This window comes from Sylvia atricapilla, chromosome 3 (genome assembly GCF_009819655.1).
Source record: "Sylvia atricapilla isolate bSylAtr1 chromosome 3, bSylAtr1.pri, whole genome shotgun sequence".
NCBI classification, from domain to species: Eukaryota; Metazoa; Chordata; class Aves; order Passeriformes; family Sylviidae; genus Sylvia; species Sylvia atricapilla.
In genome coordinates, this window is record NC_089142.1 from 91,354,630 (window position 1) to 91,373,597 (window position 18,968).

At 42.8% G+C, this 18,968-nt stretch overlaps 1 protein-coding gene across 3 annotated transcripts; it reads left to right on the forward strand.

The window, feature by feature from the left end:
- Positions 1–8,590: 8,590 nt before the first annotated feature.
- TRAF5 (TNF receptor associated factor 5) lies at positions 8,591–18,943 on the forward strand. Of its 3 annotated transcripts, none has more exons than XM_066316143.1 (10): positions 8,591–8,841; positions 9,987–10,044; positions 11,274–11,375; positions 11,676–11,897; positions 12,200–12,277; positions 12,654–12,728; positions 12,998–13,090; positions 14,010–14,150; positions 14,657–14,825; positions 15,324–18,943. In XM_066316143.1, exons 1-10 carry the CDS (start codon positions 8,627–8,629, stop codon positions 15,899–15,901), a joined length of 1,731 nt encoding a protein of 576 aa, XP_066172240.1. In that variant the 5' UTR covers positions 8,591–8,626; the 3' UTR covers positions 15,902–18,943. The 3 variants fall into 3 exon arrangements, with proteins under 3 accessions (XP_066172240.1, XP_066172238.1, XP_066172239.1); XM_066316141.1 differs by having other exon boundaries at positions 11,733–11,897; XM_066316142.1 differs by having other exon boundaries at positions 11,733–11,897; positions 14,010–14,138.
- Positions 18,944–18,968: the final 25 nt, after the last annotated feature.

Sequence of the window (18,968 nt, forward strand, 5' to 3'; positions counted from 1 at the left end):
AACAATATTTGCTGTGGCTGCCTGGCTGTGGCAGCAGGCTTAGGCAGAGCAGCACAGCTTTCCACTGCCCACTGCTTTTGGAGAAGGGGCCATGGGAAAGCACCTCTCCTGGTTCTTACCTCTGTAGATCTCCAGCCTGTCCTCATGGGAGGGACTTTTTAAGAACACATCCTTTCTCCTGTTGATTTTTTTTCTTTTTGAGAAAAGAAAGTGGTGACAATCTTTGCTGTCATCACTTTCCCAACAGCAAGCTCATGGGGTCCCTGATAGCATGTGGGTTTTTACTTTAGCAGTTACACTTTCAGTGACAATTGTGGCTAGAAAAATGTGTGTCTACATGTCATCAGACACATGTATGTGTTTAAAAAAAATTGAGCTCATCCTAGCAATTCAGATGAATAACCATTGAGTTGATTCATAGATTTCTGTATAGATGCTGGTAAAGTTCTTTATTAAGACTAAGTCAAAGGGTCGGGGCATGGAAAATTAAAGCTAAGAATCTCTTGTGCCTTAAACAGATATTCATGGCCAAATCAACTGAATGGTCAAATCAGCTGAAGTCTTGAATAGTATGTCCCTATGGGGCAGAGAAAGAGATGTGAATTTGAAAGCTCCAAAGCCCTAGTCCTGAAAAATTTGTAATGGCCAATTATTTGTTAGGAAAAGTGAGGACTCAATTTGGCTTCAGTATAGTAAAAGATAAAAAATTAGAGCCTGATAGTAGTCTTGCTCTCTGTCCCTCACTGTTTTGTTTTGGTTTTTTTCAGTAACTTTTGTTTCTTTATTTTGTTTTTCTGACTCTTCCATCATTCTGTTTCCTAAATGCTGTTGCTGTCTGTCTTTTCACTCAAGCTCATCCCCTTGAGTTTACTTGAAACTTGGTCAGGGTTTCAGCACAGTGCTCGGCGCTGGAGGAGGTCAAGGGCTGCTCACGAACAACAATACTGGCCTGCTGCTCCCTACTCATCTGCAGAGTCAAACTCTTTAAAATGAAGATCCTGCTTCCACTCAACTTCTCCACTTGGGGTTTTCCCCAAAGCTTCCCAGAAGCAGATGGCACTTCCTGGAGCTGTGCTTGCAGAGCGCTACACTTTCTGCAGCGCTGCCTCCTCCTGAAGGATCCAGCTGGATGTGCCCTTCCCTCAGAGCTGCCAGGCGCAAGGGGAACCTGTGTACAAGCTGTTGTGCTGTTCTGGTGCCAGCCTGGTCAGAGGTGTTGTGTAGTCTACAGCCTGACCAGGAAGCAACCTGAGGACAGCTGCTGGTGGCAGGGGATGAAAGGACAGTTTTTGGGTTAAAAAGCTTGACTGTAGGAGGGAGCTTAGGCTATGCTGAGAAATGCAACTCAAATCAATTTAATTGATCCAGTAAAGAAGCATCATGACTGCAAATTGGTGCCTTTCCCTTTGCCACTGCACTTCATGATGCAATGACCTATCTGTTCCAGAGCTTCGTGGAAGGTTCAGGAAAACATGCCATAGGTTGAGATACCTCCTGGGAGGGGAGGTGGAAATTGAAATAGATTAGGAATGCTTTGGGAGAAAGCTCAGTTAAAGGGAAAAGGCAAAAGAGGATATATGTTGCATTAAGTACAAAAGAGAATAGAAACTTTATTTGGAAAATTAGTATTTTAAATAACAGGAGACTTAAGAATTATTACTTTCAGAGAAAATACAATAGGTTACCGTAGGAAAGGAGGGGAAAAAATTAAAACAAGAGACCAGAAAGCAAAGGAAGAGGGCAGAGAAGGATAAAGAAATCTCCAAAGAGATGGAGCCTAAGGCACTGCCATGGGGGCAGCACATTTTGGACTGGGGAGAGAGGCTGAATGCACAAAGAGGGAGATGGAGGCTGCCAAGAATCCTGCGTGTACAAGTAAGCTCAGACTACAAAACCATTAGGGTTTATGGCCACTTAAGTTATTACAAAACCAAATAAATTGTTTATTTTCTTAAAATGGGTTTTATTTCTGTTGGAGAGTTCTGTTTGAATGTGACATGCCTGTGCAGCCTGTGGCATGAGCTGATGTGACCGAGCCAGTGCTGCTTCCTCTGTGAGCTGTCACTTCACTTCCTGCAATGGGTGGGTGCACCCAGCTTTGCCAAGGCCACTGTGGAGGGCTTCACAGGACTGGACCTGGGTGTTTCTTATGTCCCTCTGTGTTTCCTGCTGCCCTTGTGCTTCTTCTTTGATCACATCACTCACCAGTTTTGTGGAAGGTGAAATCTATTCTGTATCTTGGATTCCAACTGTGAGAAATGTCCTTGGTAACCTTGTGTTGCTCCAGATGGTAAAATCTGCAGTCCCTACATCATTGCAGTAAGGCAAAATACTTTTCAGTGGCTTGCCTTTTATCCTAACACTTCTAAAACATTTTTATACATGATCTTTTCAAAGCTGCTCTGGGGGATTTCCACTCCCTTGCTGTTTTAAAATGCTCGTACTGCTGTGTTAACCACAAAGCTCATGCTGCCTCTCTCTGTCTCTCATTCTCTCATTTTCTCCCCATTGAGGACCAGCTTCAGTTTCCAGGTATGGCTTTACCAAAACGTGTCTTGTTGATGCTGGCAGGAGCTTGACTTTGCCAGAATTATTTCTCATTTCTGAAGGGCTATTCAGGGGCTTGGCAGGGGTTGGGGGAAGGCTGCAGACCCAAAAACATCTTGGGAACAAGTTCACTCCCTGAACCGGCAGAGTGGTGCCAGCATGTCGTAGGAGTGAGAGGCAGAGCCTTCTTACAGAGCTTTCTGTTGGTGCTTGGGAAGGTGATAAAACATTCAAGGATTGCCACAGAAGTGATAGCAACAAGGTTATTTTCCAGCTGCGAATGAGGTTATTTTAAGGCATAACACTATTGTGTTGATTAGAAGTAGATTTCTTGATAATGCAGAATTAATTAATTAATTTTTAGAATCTCCTGTGAAAACAGTAGATGTAGCAAATAAGTAAATTTGCTTTAAAATCAAAGCTGCTTTAGCACTAGACACACTTCATTAGTTGTAAGAGTGTATTTTAAATTTTTTTTTAATGCTGTGTTGTAACCTGTGTCTTGAAACCCTGATGAAGACACAGGGTCTAGTCTTATGGGAATTTATTGTAATGCTTGACTGTACCTCTGTGCAAAGGAAACCCTACTGTCTTACTCTGCTTAGTGAAAATTTGCCTATAGAGATGAGCAAACTGATGCTTGCTTAGTAAGCTTTTACTGTGCCTTGAGGATGAGGTAATATTACAGTTGGAACTTCAATATTATAGTGGTGCCTGTATACAAAAGAAAACGTTTATTCTGCTGTCCTCTGCAGCAACATCCCCTGGGGTGGCTCAGGCACATGTCCAATAGGAAATTGTTGCTGTTAGAAATACTCTCTCCTGGGGACCAGCTGGTCACTGCCCTGCAGCTTTTAAGTGATTAGGATAACAGCAGAGCAGCTCCTGGGGTTTGCTGGCTGCCAGGTGAAGTGGGAGTGAGCCCTGAGTGTTGGCAGTGAGTCTGTGTTGGTGTAACAGCGGATCCTTTCGCTCCTCAGCCTCTGTGCTGGGGGGACACACATGATGCAGCCAGGGTCCTTCTCCCACACAGGGACTCTGCAAGGGTGTTTTGTTGTCAGCAGTCAAAATGTCCCAACTCTTCCGGGGCTGGAAGGGACAAGGATGATCCCCCAGTGAGATGTCATCATCTCCTGGTTTCACATGACTCCATATAACTTGCTATATCTTAAATATATATCTCCAACTGTATAGATACTTCTGGTCATTCTTTAGCAAACTGTTATCTCTTCCACTCTGTGTGTTGAGTTGGGGCATATATTTCTTGTTCCCAAAATAGTGGGGTTTTGGAGGGCCTTAGAGTAGTAAATCATAAATAACTTCATTATTTTAATTCAGAAGTACTAGAGGCAGCTAATCTGTTTATAAATTTAATAGTTTATAAGGCAGCTTGGAGAGAGTTGTTTTAATGCAGGATGTGTTCCACTCCATCCTGTTCCTGCCTGTTACCTCCCAATGAAGTGACTTGATTGTAGACCTCTAAATTTGGCAAAACTTTTCCCACTGTGACTAAGACAGTTCTGATCTACCATAAAAGGTAGATAATTTTAGAGGGAGGAACAGGGCACCTTCTAAGACTTGCCCCTACCAAGTGTCTTAGGGCAAAGCAACAGAGCTGAACTAGAGCTGCAGAAAGGTAGGTGCATAACCTTTTTTCTGTGCCCTGTTGTATGTATGACATGGAAGCTGGTAAGTGAGGAAGGTGCTTTTTTACTGGAATAAAAAGTCCTGGAGGGTGGCTGAGCATCACCCTCCCCTCATGCAGTGAACATGGCAGAAGCCAGGCTCTCAGCCCCATTTGTAGGGTGGCGGGAGGAGGGACCCTTGTGCATGTGTAATGATCAAATCTGCGCTAACAGCCTGGATATTTTCCCTTCTCAGTCTGAGACGTGGTGGTACCAGTGCCTGTGTCTGGCTCTGCTGTCCTGGAAGTTTTGGCTGTAATGGTGCACTCACAGCTCATGGGGTAATGTGCTAACCTTTTGGGAGGGCTTGGCTTCATTTGAGAGAAAACAGGAAAAACATGTTCTTTCTTAAAAAAAGCAACCACATCATAAGGAATGTTTTTTTCTGTTTGAAGAAAGTATTTTTTTGTGGCTAGAAGAAGTTAATCTGTCCACAGTAGTTCAATGTGATATCAAGATTCCACACAGCCTCTGTCATTCTGACTGCTGGTGCTGTAGATAGAGAGCAGCAGTGCTGGAGGGAAGCTGTTTGAACATGGCTTTAAAATGCTGATGTAATTTTATATTCTAGTAAGTCATGCCCATGCTGATTTTCCTCAGTATTATGTTCTGCTCAGTTTCTGAACAAGAAGCAATTCTAAGTGTGGAGCATTTTACTGGAAAATGTTTGGGCTCAGTTTGGTGCAGTGGTAGTTAAAACGAGATAGCTCTCAATTTATAAACTTTATTTTTGTTATGAGAATTCTCCCACTTGGATTATTTCCAGTGAGGTTAAGGCATCTGCATGGAAAGAGTTGTTCCAGAAGCATTTTGCTTGTGCAGCTCATGGTGCAGGCAGGGCTGGGATGCTGAAGTGGTGGGAAGGTGCAGCTGGGAGCTCTTTGTACTGCACTGCCTTTGAGCTCCCACTCATCGGTAGCTGTTTATAGGACTTGGGTTTAGCTTCTAGTGATTCATACCACCTTTTTATGTGTGGGCAGAATTAATTCTATTTATTTTAGCATAGGGAAATCCTTTTTTCTTTTTTAATGTGTAGATTTTCAGTCTCCATAGACTGGGGGGTTTTGTGTGTATGCTGTTGCAGTGGAGTTGCAGTGAAAATCCCTTTACAGCGTGCCCTGTGTCTGTCACATCATTATGCAGCACGAGCCTCTGCTCTCTGCTTTTAAACCAGCCTTACAGTTCATGCATGTGCTGAAAAACACAAAGGCAGGACACCTTCCCCTTGCTGGAAGCTGTGAGCAGACAGAAGTGAAAGCTGCCTCAGCCCCTACCTACGCTGGCCAGGCATCAGCGTAAGCAGGAAATTGATTCAGATAACCCTTGGGTGCTCTCACTGTCACAAAGCAGCACTTTTTCCCCTGATGGTTTCCCTTTGGTTTCAGTTCAGAGAGCCCATGTGCTGGAAGCCAGAAGTAGGAGCAGAGCTGCTGCAACCCTCCCTGAGTCACTGGTGAGTGCTGGGATGGGAATTACACGCTGCCTGGGCTGGGTTGGATCACATCCCACCGAGTGCTGGCTGGCACAGGGCTGCTGTTTCTCAGCTCCTCTGAGTCTCCCCAGCTGATTCACACGGGCACCTCTCCAGCTTGGGCAAAGCACTGCTATCCACAGGGCCCCTCCTGGGGCAGCCCGTTTCTTCCAGCAGAACAGCTGCAAGCCCTGCAGCAAAGCTCCTGCAAGGCAGGCAGCAGCAGTGAACCCCTTCATCTTCTGGTTACCCAGAGGTTTCTGCTCTGCCCTCTGAGCAGGCAGCCTCCCCTTTCACCTGGGGTGTCCTTTTCTGTGCCCTGAGGTGCCCTCAGCTGTGCAGTACTATCCTGGTTGAGGCTGAGGTAGAGGAGGTGCTTTCATGGAGATACCAAGAGTCTCCATTTTTAGGGATGGCCTCTGGGTTGGGTGCATTATGAAGGTGTTTAAAGAGATACAGGCTCTCATTTCAGCAAGAGATTTGGAAGGTGGTGTACCACAGCAGAGTGCTCCTTGCAGAAAGAAATGGGAGTGATTTTGGTTGATTTAATAAGCAGTGAGAGCTCTGGATGGAAATTTGGGCTGCTGACTGTTTCTTTCTAATGTGTCCCATAACTTTTTTCCTAAAACATGTCACCCCAGCTCGAGTTTCTGGAGTTAGGGAAGATCCCCTAAAGGCAAAATGGGTAAAATATAAAATTGTTGTCGTTGTTGATTTTATTTTGGTGTGTTTTTACACATTAGCTTGCTAAACCATACCATCAGATGAGGTAAGTGCTGGAGCATAATAGGACTGGGGAAATTGGGTGCCAAGTAAACGGGAGAGAGAGCAGTAATAAGAGAGAGGAAGGAAACTTGTTTCAGGGTTGTCATCGACCCATGGCAGAGTTCTTAGGCAGTTCATCCTGTGGGTGGTCCATGCTCTGGAAATTAATGGTGACAGCTCTCCATCTGCCTTAGAAGCAGCAGGAACACTCTGCTGCTGGCATCTGCTACCGAGGCAGCCCAGACATGAGACTGGTAATCCCTCTGGCTGCATTTTGTCATCTCTGGTTGATGTGAGGAAAATAGAATTGCTCCTTATTAGATGTCAGGGAACTGGGACCCCCATTTTCAGAGGAGGAAAGATCAGCTGCTTAAAAATGAAAAAGCAAATGGACAACCATATCTGGTTCAAAGCAGAAGGCTGTTCGTTTGGAGGGACCAAACAGGGTAATTTGCAAACTCCTGTTGGAATAATAAGTCTTTAATGGCTGGAATATGATTATGGCTCATATTCCTGAGGGCTCCTGACATTAGGTGATCAGTTGTGCTGGTGTATGTCAGACATGCAGCCTGGTGAAAGGCAGGGAGACTCTCAGAAGCTGGGAAGGTGGATACTGTGTACAACCACTAACGAAGGTGCTGAGTAACAGGAGCACTTAAATGCCAGCTGTGGAATACATTTTAATTGGTTAAGTGCTTTGGTGTGTTTTTGAATCAGGCACATTATCTGTCCGCAGGATTTCCTCATCAGTCTCGATGGTTAAAGGAGAAAGGAAAAGGGATGTAGCTCTCTGAAGCCCGAGGTGCTCTGTAGCAGCTCACTCACTAATTGCTGCTCTCGTGGTCCAGGCGGCCGCTGCAGCAGGAAGGGAGGGCGGGCGGAGTGTCAGCACTGGGCACACCCTTCAGTGCCACACACAAGGTTGTTAATGGTGATGTGCCAGCCCTGCTTCCCTCCAAAAGCAGCAGATGCCCTTGGTGACCTCACAGGAGATGAGTGAAAGCTCTCAGAGAGATGCTGATGGAAGGACTCCAGTGACTGACAGGGCAGGTGGTGCACACAGAGGAGAAATAGCATCCCACAGCACAACTGTAAAACTGAGCACTTCCCTCAAGAAATGATCTGGGAACTCAAGTGTGTTGTGCTTTGATACAGTTCTGTAAGGAAAACATCTTCTGAGTGCAAAGCTGCAAGAAATGCCAACCAGAGTGGCTCTAGGGCTTGAGATACTTGCAAGAAAAAAAAAAGAAAAACCTGCAAGGCTGAGAGACTGGTGGCAAATCTCAAGGTTTGTGACTTAAGGCTTGGAACAAATGTTGATGGTTTTTCCTGTTGGAAAATTAATGTTGCATTCCTGTGCTGTGTATGAGTTATGGTAGGTTGAAAGAAAAACTTACATCACACTTCTGATTGCAGCCCTGCTTTTCTTTTTTTTCCACCACTTCTTTCAGACAGAATTAATATAGCCAAAAACGTGCACATAATTAAGTAAAATAAGAGTCTACTGCTAGAAATGAATGATCAACAGGAAAAAGAAAAATGTCAAGTTAAGTGGCTTCAACTCCTGTAACACCTAAACTGAAGGTAAAATCCCCCTGCTGCCTTTTTTTTGTATGCTCTTTGCTGGGAACCACAAAGCTATCTCCTTCTTGAATCAGTGCAATGAGCTTGTAAATTCGTGTGGGTGGGCTCTACTTTAACTGGACACTTTCCTGGTGAGCATTAAGGCCAAGACGTTTGGCCTCTGCTTTCCCCAGCTGTGTCTGAGACTCTTGTAGTTTTTTTAAGACTCAGAAAGAAAGAGTTTTCTTTTGCTGCAAGAAAACAAACAAACAAACAAAAAACCAAAACAAAACAGACAAACAAACAAAAATCAAAACACAACCGAACCATAAAAATCTCAATTCTGTGAAATAATTTTCAGATTATGAAAAGCTCTCTTCCAAAGAAGTGAGCTTTGATGCTTGTAGCGTAATCTTCGTTTTGTGGTTCTGTGAGTGTTCTATTGTTCTTCCATAGCTTGGCACCGTGTTTCCCTCTGAAACCTGTCCCCCCCTGCAGATGAGAACCCTCCTGCCAGCGGTAGCCGAGGCCGAGCGGCTGTCGGGGAGTATTTGAGCTTCTCCCTGTGTCTCCTTCGCTTCCCAGAGTAGCTCCCATGGCCTGCGACGAGCCCGCCGCTCTCTCGGGCACCTTCACGCGGCAGAACTCCTCCGGCACCAGCTCTCTGGATTTCGAGCCCGACGCCGACTACAGATTCGTGGAGAGCCTGGAGGAGCGCTACAAGTGCGCCTACTGCCGCCGGGTCCTGCGCAGCCCCCACCAGACGGGATGCGGGCACCGCTTCTGCCAGCAGTGCATCCTCGCTCTGAGGTGAGAGCACACTCCTCCCGTGTCTGCAGGCTCCCCTGGTTTCCTTTCCTAAAAAAAAGCAGCCCGCGAATTCTGTAAGTCAGCCGGGAGTGCCATAATATTACCGACCCAGTGAGAGGCTGAGGGAGTCAATGGAAGGGCTCTGTTGAACTCTGTGACTGCGTGCCCAGTGTTCTAAAGGTGTCTCTAAAGAGCTGACCCGGCGAAGTCAGCATAAAGAAACTGTTGATGTAAGCTGATACTGCTGGGTGAGGTGCTGCTGTGGTCTGTCTGTCTGCCACTGTACTCTTCAGAGGAATTCGCTGCATTGATGTCTCACAGTGTTGGATGCTGGTGGTTAGATTAAGCTGTGTTCATTTGCTTCTGTATAATTCCACTGAATTTAGCAGAATTATAAAGCTGATCTAAATATTACCTGATGCTGCAGTCAAATCACAAGGCTGCTGGCATCCCTTTGGCTTGGTACAAATTAATTTACCCCTCAGACCTGTCTGGGAATACATCACGGACTCTTTGGTGTACCTGAGGGCAGGATTTCACCTGGAAAGGCTGCAGAGGAGCCTCTTTATGTGGATGGATGTCACTCTTTATGTGATGGATGTCATTCACCTTTCATGAATTTTAGATGCTTCATGTTTTCTGCATTGTCTCTGGGTTTCCTCCCTTTTGCACTGCCTCTATGATTGTTTTCCTCCTACCTATTGCAGGATTTCTGGAAGCCTTTTAAGAAAGAAGCCATTAGATCTCCTTTTACTGGCGTAGCAAAGAGGGCACTGCTTGCAATAGACAAAGGCTGGGTTTAAAGCACACAATGAGATTTTTTGAGATATTACATTTGTGAGCTGCAGATGATCAGAGAGTGATGAAGTCCTCTTAATTAAAAAACATCTTGTGGTTTTTACCACTGAACACTCCTAGCACAAACTCTGCTTTCTGTTATGTATTCACAGTTAATGCTTTATACCCTTTCTGAGCTGTGGGCAGAATTTGGCTGTGTAGTTCCCAGATGAAAGTGTTTTTAAAGGACTTGTTTTGTTTTTATGCTATCTACTTCTGACTTCTGTCAGAGTCAGATTATAGTAAAGCCAAATTTCATAAAATAAATTGAATTTCCGTGGGTTAACACAACTCTTCTTTTGATCTAGAGAATTAAATGCAGTACCCACCTGTCCTGTCGACAAAGAAACAATAAAAATGCATGAGGTAAGTGGCTATAGCTTTATTTCAGCAGTCAGCATTTACATAGGAAAGGCAAGACATTTGAGAACAATGTGGCTTTTAGTCCTCAGGGCAGAGCAGGTTTTTTGTCTCTGAAATAGTGCTGAAGGAAGCAGTGTACCCAGTGATGCTTCCCCAGGAAGGAATTATGGCTGTCTAGCTAAAGCTTGATTTTATACCTCATGTTCTAAAGTAATTTCATTTTAGTCTTCTGTATTTCCAGTAAAGTATTGAAGAATTTCACAAAACTTTGAATCCTCCCAAGTCACCAGATGTCTGTTTTTTATGGAGATTTTATTGACTTGCTTTTTAAATGCCCTACCTTGCAAGGATATCTTGTTTATCTGATTGTCTTCATTTTCACTTGGCTAAAATTTGTTTTCTTGACTATCTCCATTAGATCTCGTTAACCCTGAGGACTTAATTTACTTTTGGGTAACTTTTAGAGGAAAAGAGAAGTTCATCCTTTTTATTTTGCAGGCTATTGTTGGTTTTGGTTGTTTTGTTTTATAATGGATTCATTTCTCCTTATTTATATTCCAAGGCTTAAAAGTATACTATATACTGGTGCTGCCAGAAATTTTCAAGAGAAATCAAATGTTTCCTTCCTCTCTCTCCTAGTCCTGATAGGAAATTATAATCAGACTGTCCACAGGATTTTTGTTTTTCATTTGCCATCTTCTGCTTCTTGCAAATTTTGATGACAACAATGCAGGAAGATCTCTAAATAAGACTGAGTGTTTGCTCTGGGGGCTTCATTTGCTTCTGCATACACAGCTGAGAATGATGCTGCTTCTCAGAGGTGACAGAAAGGCCATCTCAGCATTGCCTCCATCCCAAAGGCACTGCTTGAACTGCATGAACAGAGCTGGTTTGGCCTTCAGGGCCTGTTAACTCCAGCTGCTTTCTTCTAGATACAGGCAGGCTCTGGCAGTGGTTATACAGCTCCTGTGCTACTATTCCTTCTGGCTGTGGGATGGATCAGCATCTGTGGAATAACTACATGGGGGAAAAATCCTATGCTGACTAGAAATGTCATAAATTATTTAATTTATAGTTTTAATACAAATTTTCAATATGAATTATCAGTTATACTCACAATTATGGCATTGACATTTGAACACCTAGAAGATCTGTAGTGATGTTTTGTTCTTTTATATTATTTATAATATTCCATGTGATGGCATATTAAGGCTGGTTTGGTTCCTTTGCAGGTATTCAAAGACAACTGCTGTAAAAGAGAAGTTCTCAACTTGCATGTGTTCTGCAAAAACTTTCCTGACTGCAATTCAAAAGTAATTCTGGGGCGATATCAGGTTGGTTTGCTTGATCAAATTTTGAAGCCTTTGATTTTCATGACAGCTCTGTGTATTATTATCAGCTAAATTCCCATGATTGTCTTCAGAGTTATTGTAGCAATGTGGTTTAAGTACAAAGATTATGACAGCTGTACATTGTAAGTAGCACATATTACAGCTTTTAGCTTGTTCCAGTTTTGCCTTAGGGTTGGTTGTTTTTTTTTTTTTTTTTTTAATAAGAACCATTTGCTTTATGTAGCCTCTGTAAATTGCAGTGTTCATTCATATTCTGAATGCTTAGGTGATTGCTGATTTGAGGAAACATGCCAGGTCACACTGGGCATTTGGTATTTAATCTGCTGGTGTGTGTTGCAGGAGCATCTGCTGCAGTGTTTGTTTGAAAGCATGCAGTGCACTAATGACGGATGTCAGGATCAAATCCTTCGCAAAGACTTGAAGGAGCACTTGAGCCAGCACTGTAAATTCCGAGAAGAGAGGTGCCAGTACTGTAATACGTATGTGCTGTTAATTAACATAAAGGTAAGATTATGAAGCATTCCCAGAAATTTATAGCACCTGTTTCCCCTTGATATTGCTGAGTGAAAAGTTTCCAGCATTGCAATGGCACTTAACTCCTGAAACAAGACTTGACTGAGTATCTGAAGGAAAAAGTATAATAAATGTGCTTTAAATCATACCAATTATTGATGCTCTCTTAAGAACAGCAAGGTGATATGGGGCTTGCATTTGTATGTTTGGGATTACTTTTTGCATAGCTTCCTCTGTATATATTGCTTTACAAAAATAGAAGCCATTGCCTTGTTCTCTTTCTTTTTCTTCAGAACCATGAAAAAAATGACTGTCCTGATTATCCTGTGCCTTGTCTCCAAAACTGTTCACAAATAATTCTGAAAAAAGAGGTACTATTATTTTTTTCAGATACTGTGATTCAGCAGATCACACACATTTATGAAAACTGAAAGCTATGTTGCAGACCACATTGGCCCATGCCAATACAATTTCATTGCTCTAAGTGTTTCCTTTGTTCCTCCTAAATGGGATATATCTCCCATCTTTTAAGTGGATTATTTTGTCACTGCAAGCCATTGGTGTTTTAGAGCATGGAAAAATACCTGGCTTGCTTATTGACTCTGAATACTCGTTTTTCTGTTAAAGTGATTTGTGTTGTCATGACAGTGGCCTTTATTCACCCTTTTTGCAGGCATTTAGATTTTATTAGTGCTTCAAATTACTAAGTATTTATTTAATCACAAACTGCTTCATTAATACATGCAGATTGAAAAGCACCATGCTGTGTGTCCCGAGGCAGAAGTGGACTGTCCATATAAGCAGTACGGCTGTCATGTAAAGGTACTGTTTTACAGATATTTGTCTGTACCAGGACTGGACTTTGTCTCCCAAATCAATCAGAATAATTAAATTAACCAAATTATGTCCTTTCACAACCATTTCTGCTGGCTAAGCTGAAATACTAGAGAATTAGGACTGCCTTTCCCTCACTTTCAAGGCATAAAGGAGACATTTTGAATATTTGCATCAATAAATTTTTTACCAATAGCTTCAAAAATCTGCTTACCTTATTATTTTATTCTTTCACTTCTCCCCTCTGCCTCACTAAGGTTAAAAGAGGGAAACTTGCTGAACATGAAAACAGTGCCCTCAGGGAACACATGCTGCAGATTTTAGACAAGAATTCCCGGTTGGAAGAACAGGTAAGACATACTTAATGAGCACTCCTCGGCAGTTCTTGACTGGTTAGAGGATGATACGAGATTCTACATTTGTTGCCTGGTTTAGCTCAGCTACATTTTAAAAGACTGTTTTTATGGTCTTTTCACACCTCAGAATACAGAATAAGCTCTTCTAGTGAAGCCAGTCAATTATAGGGAAACCTCTCTGTGCTCAGGCACCTATATTCTCCACCAGGCACAGTGGGAGGTTCCTTGCTCTTGCTCACCTCATTTGCTTTCAGTCTCTGCTTTACACTGGATATGAGGTTAAGAGATAAAGTATTTTAAAGTTTCATTGAGAGGTCAGGTTGCTCCAAAAAGCAGCCTTTAGCTGCCTAGGTCACCTGCTCTGTGTGGAGGCAGCACGGAGGACAGCAGAGCCAGCTGCAAGCACCTCTCTGCTCAAGATCACTTCCTTGGCTCCCAGGAGGAGACACTGGGTGTAGGCCCAGTCCTGTTAACGGAATGAATCCAAGCTGATGGGGGACTTACTTTTTGCTTGTTTATGCAAGAAGTAAGAGTCCCAAACTGCTAAAACTTGGTTTGGGGGTGTGTATCCCTCACTGACTTATCTCTTCTGCTGGTTAGACCTCAGTAGAGGAAAAAAGTGCATATACATACACACAGAAACACACATGGCACCTGTGCATGTGAGTATATATTATCCCACTATAGAGCTGATTGGATCATCGTGATGGGAATGAGAGATAGGAACCTTTCTGCACCTGGAGCCACACAGATCTACTCAAAAGTCTCATTACCTTATGTGCAGTTCTTCCCAGTGCTTGTTCACAAATAGGGAACTTTTCCACTGTTTCTTATATAGTCACATATGTTATGATTTCTTCATTGTATGTTTTGGTGTTCCTTAGCATTTATACTCTGGTTTTTCCATCTGTAGATATCTGACCTGTATAAGAGCCTGGAATGTAAAGAGATTAAAATCCAGCAGCTAGCAGATGCCATTCAGAAGTGTGAGAAAGAATTCAGACAGTATACACAATTGTATGGTAACAATAGCAACTTGATGGTAAGCACTCAGGTGAGACATTGATTTTACCTTTTTTTACCAATTCCTTTCTTGCATCCTGAAATATATTTCTCCAGTAATAATTGTCATTAATAGCACAGCAATACCAAAATCTTCCCAAGACCTTCTAATTTTTTTACAATATGGTATTGTCTTTTCATTTTAATTGATAAAGGAGTTTTGATACGTAATCTGGGCAAAATGCAATGTACAAATTGTCATGGTCAGATGCCCAGGGCAAATGTGCAGGTGTAAATTTGAATAATGAGTTGAATGAAGTGGTGCAGTGTGAATAGGTTCTGAATGAGGGATGGTTTCTCAGTCTGTAAATGTGCTGAATTAATCATGAAGGGGCACTGGGATAAGTTCCTAAGCCAGCAGAGCACTTTGAATGCATCATATCGGTGATACTGCTGACGTGCTAAAGACTTCGCTCCTTGATTCAAAGCAAATAGCTGGTTTTATGGATATCTCTTGTCTCTACTTCCCACCCTCTTCCAATGGCATGAACTGGGAAGGCTCTGGCCAGTCACCTGGATAAGTCTGCACGCCTGGAATCACAAGTGAAACAGCTAATACAGATGGCAAACCAGCAGCAAAGTAAATTAGACTTACGGCCCCTGTTTGACACCATTGAAAATGTGAAACAGAAGATTGCCCTGATGGAGACATATGACCAGCGCCTGGGTATGTTGGCACTTTCCTGCACAGGTTGGGGGTTTGGTTTGCTGATTTACTGCTGGCTAAGTAGAGGCTCTGGTGCTACACTCAGTCAGCTGGAGCTCTTCACTAGAAAGGGCTTTCTTCTTGCATTCTGAGACCAAGCTGTGATGGTGTGTGCAGTGTTCCTCCCGCCTTTCCCACTTCACAATGTCTCCTGAACTCCAGTGGCACTGCAGGGCCACAGAGCTGGCCTTGGTCTGACTCTTGCGTTGTGATGGAGACTGGTTCTATTCAAACATTCACTGTTTATAGCTGCCAGCTTTTCTTATTCAACTACCAGCTGCAATTACAGTTTTAAAAAGTTAACAGCTGCAGTTCATAGCCTGTACTCGGGCTTGGATAGATCAGCTTTGCCAGCTTGAGTCTGGGTGCTCATTTTATCCAGGGCTCTGACAGTTTTATTTTACCAGATGTCTCTCTTTTTTTTTTTTTCTATTAATTTTTCTTTCCCTCTTCTCTCAGTTGTTTTGGAAGATCAGTCTAGCAAACATGATCTCCAGATCAATATTCACAAAGCGCAGCTCAATAAAAACGAAGAACGATTTAAGCTTTTGGAAGGCACATGCTACAATGGGAAATTAATCTGGAAGATCACAGACTACAAGCTGAAGAAGAAAGAGGCAGTGGAAGGCCGTGTGCTGTCCATAGCCAGCCAGCCCTTCTACACCAGCCGCTGTGGGTACAGACTGTGTGCAAGAGCCTACCTGAACGGGGACGGCTCAGGAAAGGGAACACACATCTCCCTCTACTTCGTGGTCATGAGGGGCGAGTTTGACTCACTGCTGCTGTGGCCTTTCAAGCAGAAGGTTACACTTATGCTTTTGGACCAAAGTGGGAAAAAAAATCACATCGTGGAAGTCTTTAGAGCTGACCCCAACAGCAGCAGTTTCAAAAGGCCGGATGGAGAAATGAATATCGCCTCCGGCTGTCCGCGCTTTGTGCCGCACACCGTCCTGGAGAACACAAAGAACACCTACATCAGAGATGACACTCTCTTTCTGAAAGTGGTTGTGGATCTAACTGACCTGGAGGAATTGTGAAAAGCGTGCTTGGTCAGTGTGACTGCTGTAAGCATGAGGAACTGCTTTTGTGGTGAACACCAGCCATGCAATAGCAACTTGCCACCAGTCAAGCTGCTGAGAATGTTTCATGGCTTTGGACTACAGGACAAATCATGAATTGCCAAAGCATCGGTCTTTCTTTTTCTACTCTTTTTTCCAAAACTGCATTTTAAGGCAGCTGAAAGTCCAGGTTGGTGCAAACATGCATTTGATGCAGATTGGTTCAGTCCAGGCTGGGGGCAGTGCTTGGCTCCCATCACCAAACTGGCATTTGGAAATGAACTTCCTCCAGCAAATTCCCAGAGCCCAGGCAGGCCTGTGGGCTCCACTCCCTCACACAGAAGTGAAGCCATCCCCAAACATGCAAGTGCATTTCATCTGTCTGCAATGGAAACATTTCAACATTATCGAATTCAAATCAATGTGTCTTGATCCCTCCATCTCCTGGATTTTTGAAGCAGGGAAAAAGGCTTCAGTTAGGCAGGGAAAAAATTTGCAAAGTATCTTGCATCTTTTTTGTTTGAATTGTGTTTTTCCAGAAAGCCCAGAGGAAGGAGCCAATGCCTCTTACTTTTTTAGCCTGTTTTTTCAGCTGTACAGAGTACCCCCAGGTCACAACAGCATTCTTGTGTCCTTTCCATTCCTGCCTAGTGCCTTGGGACTGGTTTCCATTGGTGGGAAATATCCACAGTCCCCATCTGAAGCCAAAAGCTGCAGGTGCTTCTCACCTCTCAGGACACGGCCAGAGGCAGGGCACTCAGCCAGCCTGCCAGCTCCTGGCTGCACTGCTGGAAGAGGGGCAAAACTCCTGTTCTTTTGCTTCCACATCTGTGCAAAAGAGATGTTTTCTGGCCTTACCAACTCTACAAAAGGCAGGAAGAGCTTGGGGAATAGCTCATGTAACATGCACTTTTCCTCCTAGAAGTTTGGGGAAGAATGGGGAAAATTATTTGGGGAGTGAGGTTGCTGTAAGAATCCAATTTTCACAATCAGTGCAGCTTTAGTGTTTGTTAAAGGATGACACCGCTGCTGACTGTGATGTTGGAAGATCTTAATTTTTTTTCCAAGTTCCTTCCATACTTCAAGGGAATGCATGCATTGTACAGGGTTTATTGGAGATGCACTAAAACCACCAAGATCAGGCATTGAGGAACAAGTGACACTGAACACATGTGCCTTTTTAAAGCCCTCTGGGTGCCTGTAAGAGGGACGTACTTTTGCGTACTCAGTCATTTTGTCATTACAAGTGGCAGAATTTTGCATCCCTCATCTTTTACAGGTCAGGTAGGGAAACACCATGACATTACCCATTGCTCTGAAGCTTATCAAGAGACAGCAAGAAACTAAGCTGGTTTTAGAGTAAGAGTAAACTAGGCGGGATAAAAATCAAAACAGGGCACAGACTGAAAGGTGTAAGATGGAAAATTCAGGAGGGCAGATGTGGCAAAATACAAAATGCTCTTCCCATGCCGGATGTTGATAACAAGCTAAATAATTCAAGGATTGATACCAAGATGAAGGCAAAATACTTTATTTTGTATCTGCAGTCTTATTGCTAGATATTTACTTTCCCACACTGTTTTCAGGACATAATTCAGACACCTATATTTTCTAACTCAGGGATGGAGGGGAAGAGACCTTAGTAATCTGTACCTCATGGTGGGTTAGCACATGTGAAATCTTTGTTTTGATCTAGAAGTCCTTTTTGTTTTACAGTGTCTAAATGTACCGAGACACCATAGGGACTTTCCATGTTCCCTGGGGACAGATTGTGAGGAACAAATTTTATTCTTGTGTACGACCACCATTAACTTCAAGAGTCATTTCAGCTGTAACACCTAACAAATTAGGCATAACACTTGGTTACAGAAAGAGCCAGCTTGTTTTTACAGTGGTATGCCATTCTGTGACATTAACCCTGAGCCTGGATTTCACATCAATTATTACTTTAATGTTTGTCATGTAACTTTCAAAGTGACACAACTTGCGTAATAACCACTAATAACTGATGGGAATGTACCATCCATGTGTCCTGGGGCTCTCCAGTACATTGAGTGTTAAATTCAGAAAGTGATAAAGAACTCGGACCAGCAAGGGAGGCAAGATGAAAGGGATGTGTGTGGTCTGTATCCTGGCAATTTCCCAGCCCTTTCTGCCTCCACCACCCCAAATGTAAAATGCCGGTAAGAATACTTGCAGAAGCATTAGAGCTACTTAAATGTTTGTGAAGAAGTTTGAGCATGAAAAGAGCTAAGTATTATTAAAACTCCATTTCTAATTGTTAGAATAGGTGATGGCATAGTGGTGTGGATAAGTGTTTAGTGTTTTCCTTGACAGATTTTGGAAGCATGTTTGGTTTTAGGCAGTTTGTACGGCAATCTCTCCTCTACCTACTGGTTGGGTTTAGGTTTTTGCCATGAATATTCCTTTTAAAATTCTGAAGCACAAATTCATCCTGGGTGATGGAAACACCCCTTTTGAAATACTGCCTGTTTTATAAAGAATTAGTTGAGAAAATTAATTTTTTTAAAGACAGTCTTCTTTAAATTGGTTCTTTTTAGTACAGAAATTAAGAGATTTATGTTAAAAATTTCAGTGATTTTTTTACTACTTGCAAACAGGGTTTTAAATTTCATCCCATTTCTAATAAAGAATAAAAAATGTTGTATAGCATGAATTGTCAGGAAGAATTTTGATGTTGCATGATGAATACCAAAAAACTTTTCAATAATATTGTACTGGGTAAGTAACCAAAAGAGCATAGGTTATTTCTACATCAGCACACCGTATGTTTCTAATGTATTTATTGATAGTTTGTAGTTGTTCGAATAGCTCCTACTACAATCGAGGCATTTTTCTAGCCGAATGTCTTTACCGTGTACATAAACTAATGTAAGAATAAATAATTTTATCATCCTTCTGGAGGGACTGTGGCCTATATTCCTTTTGGCTGGACTGAAGCAAACTTTTAAGGATGTGGAATATTTGTTTACATTAATAAAAAAAAAAAGAAAAAAAAAAGTCATCAGTGCTTTAGGTTAGGAAT

Coding starts and splice junctions, on each gene's coding strand:
- TRAF5 (XM_066316143.1), top strand. CDS start 8,627: ATGGCCTGCGACGAGCCCGCCGCTCTCTCGGGCACCTTCACGCGGCAG. Junction 11,376..11,675: donor TAATTCTGGGGCGATATCAG/GTTGGTTTGCTT, acceptor TGCTGATTTGAG/GAAACATGCCAGGTCACACT. Junction 14,151..14,656: donor ACTTGATGGTAAGCACTCAG/GTGAGACATTGA, acceptor TGAACTGGGAAG/GCTCTGGCCAGTCACCTGGA.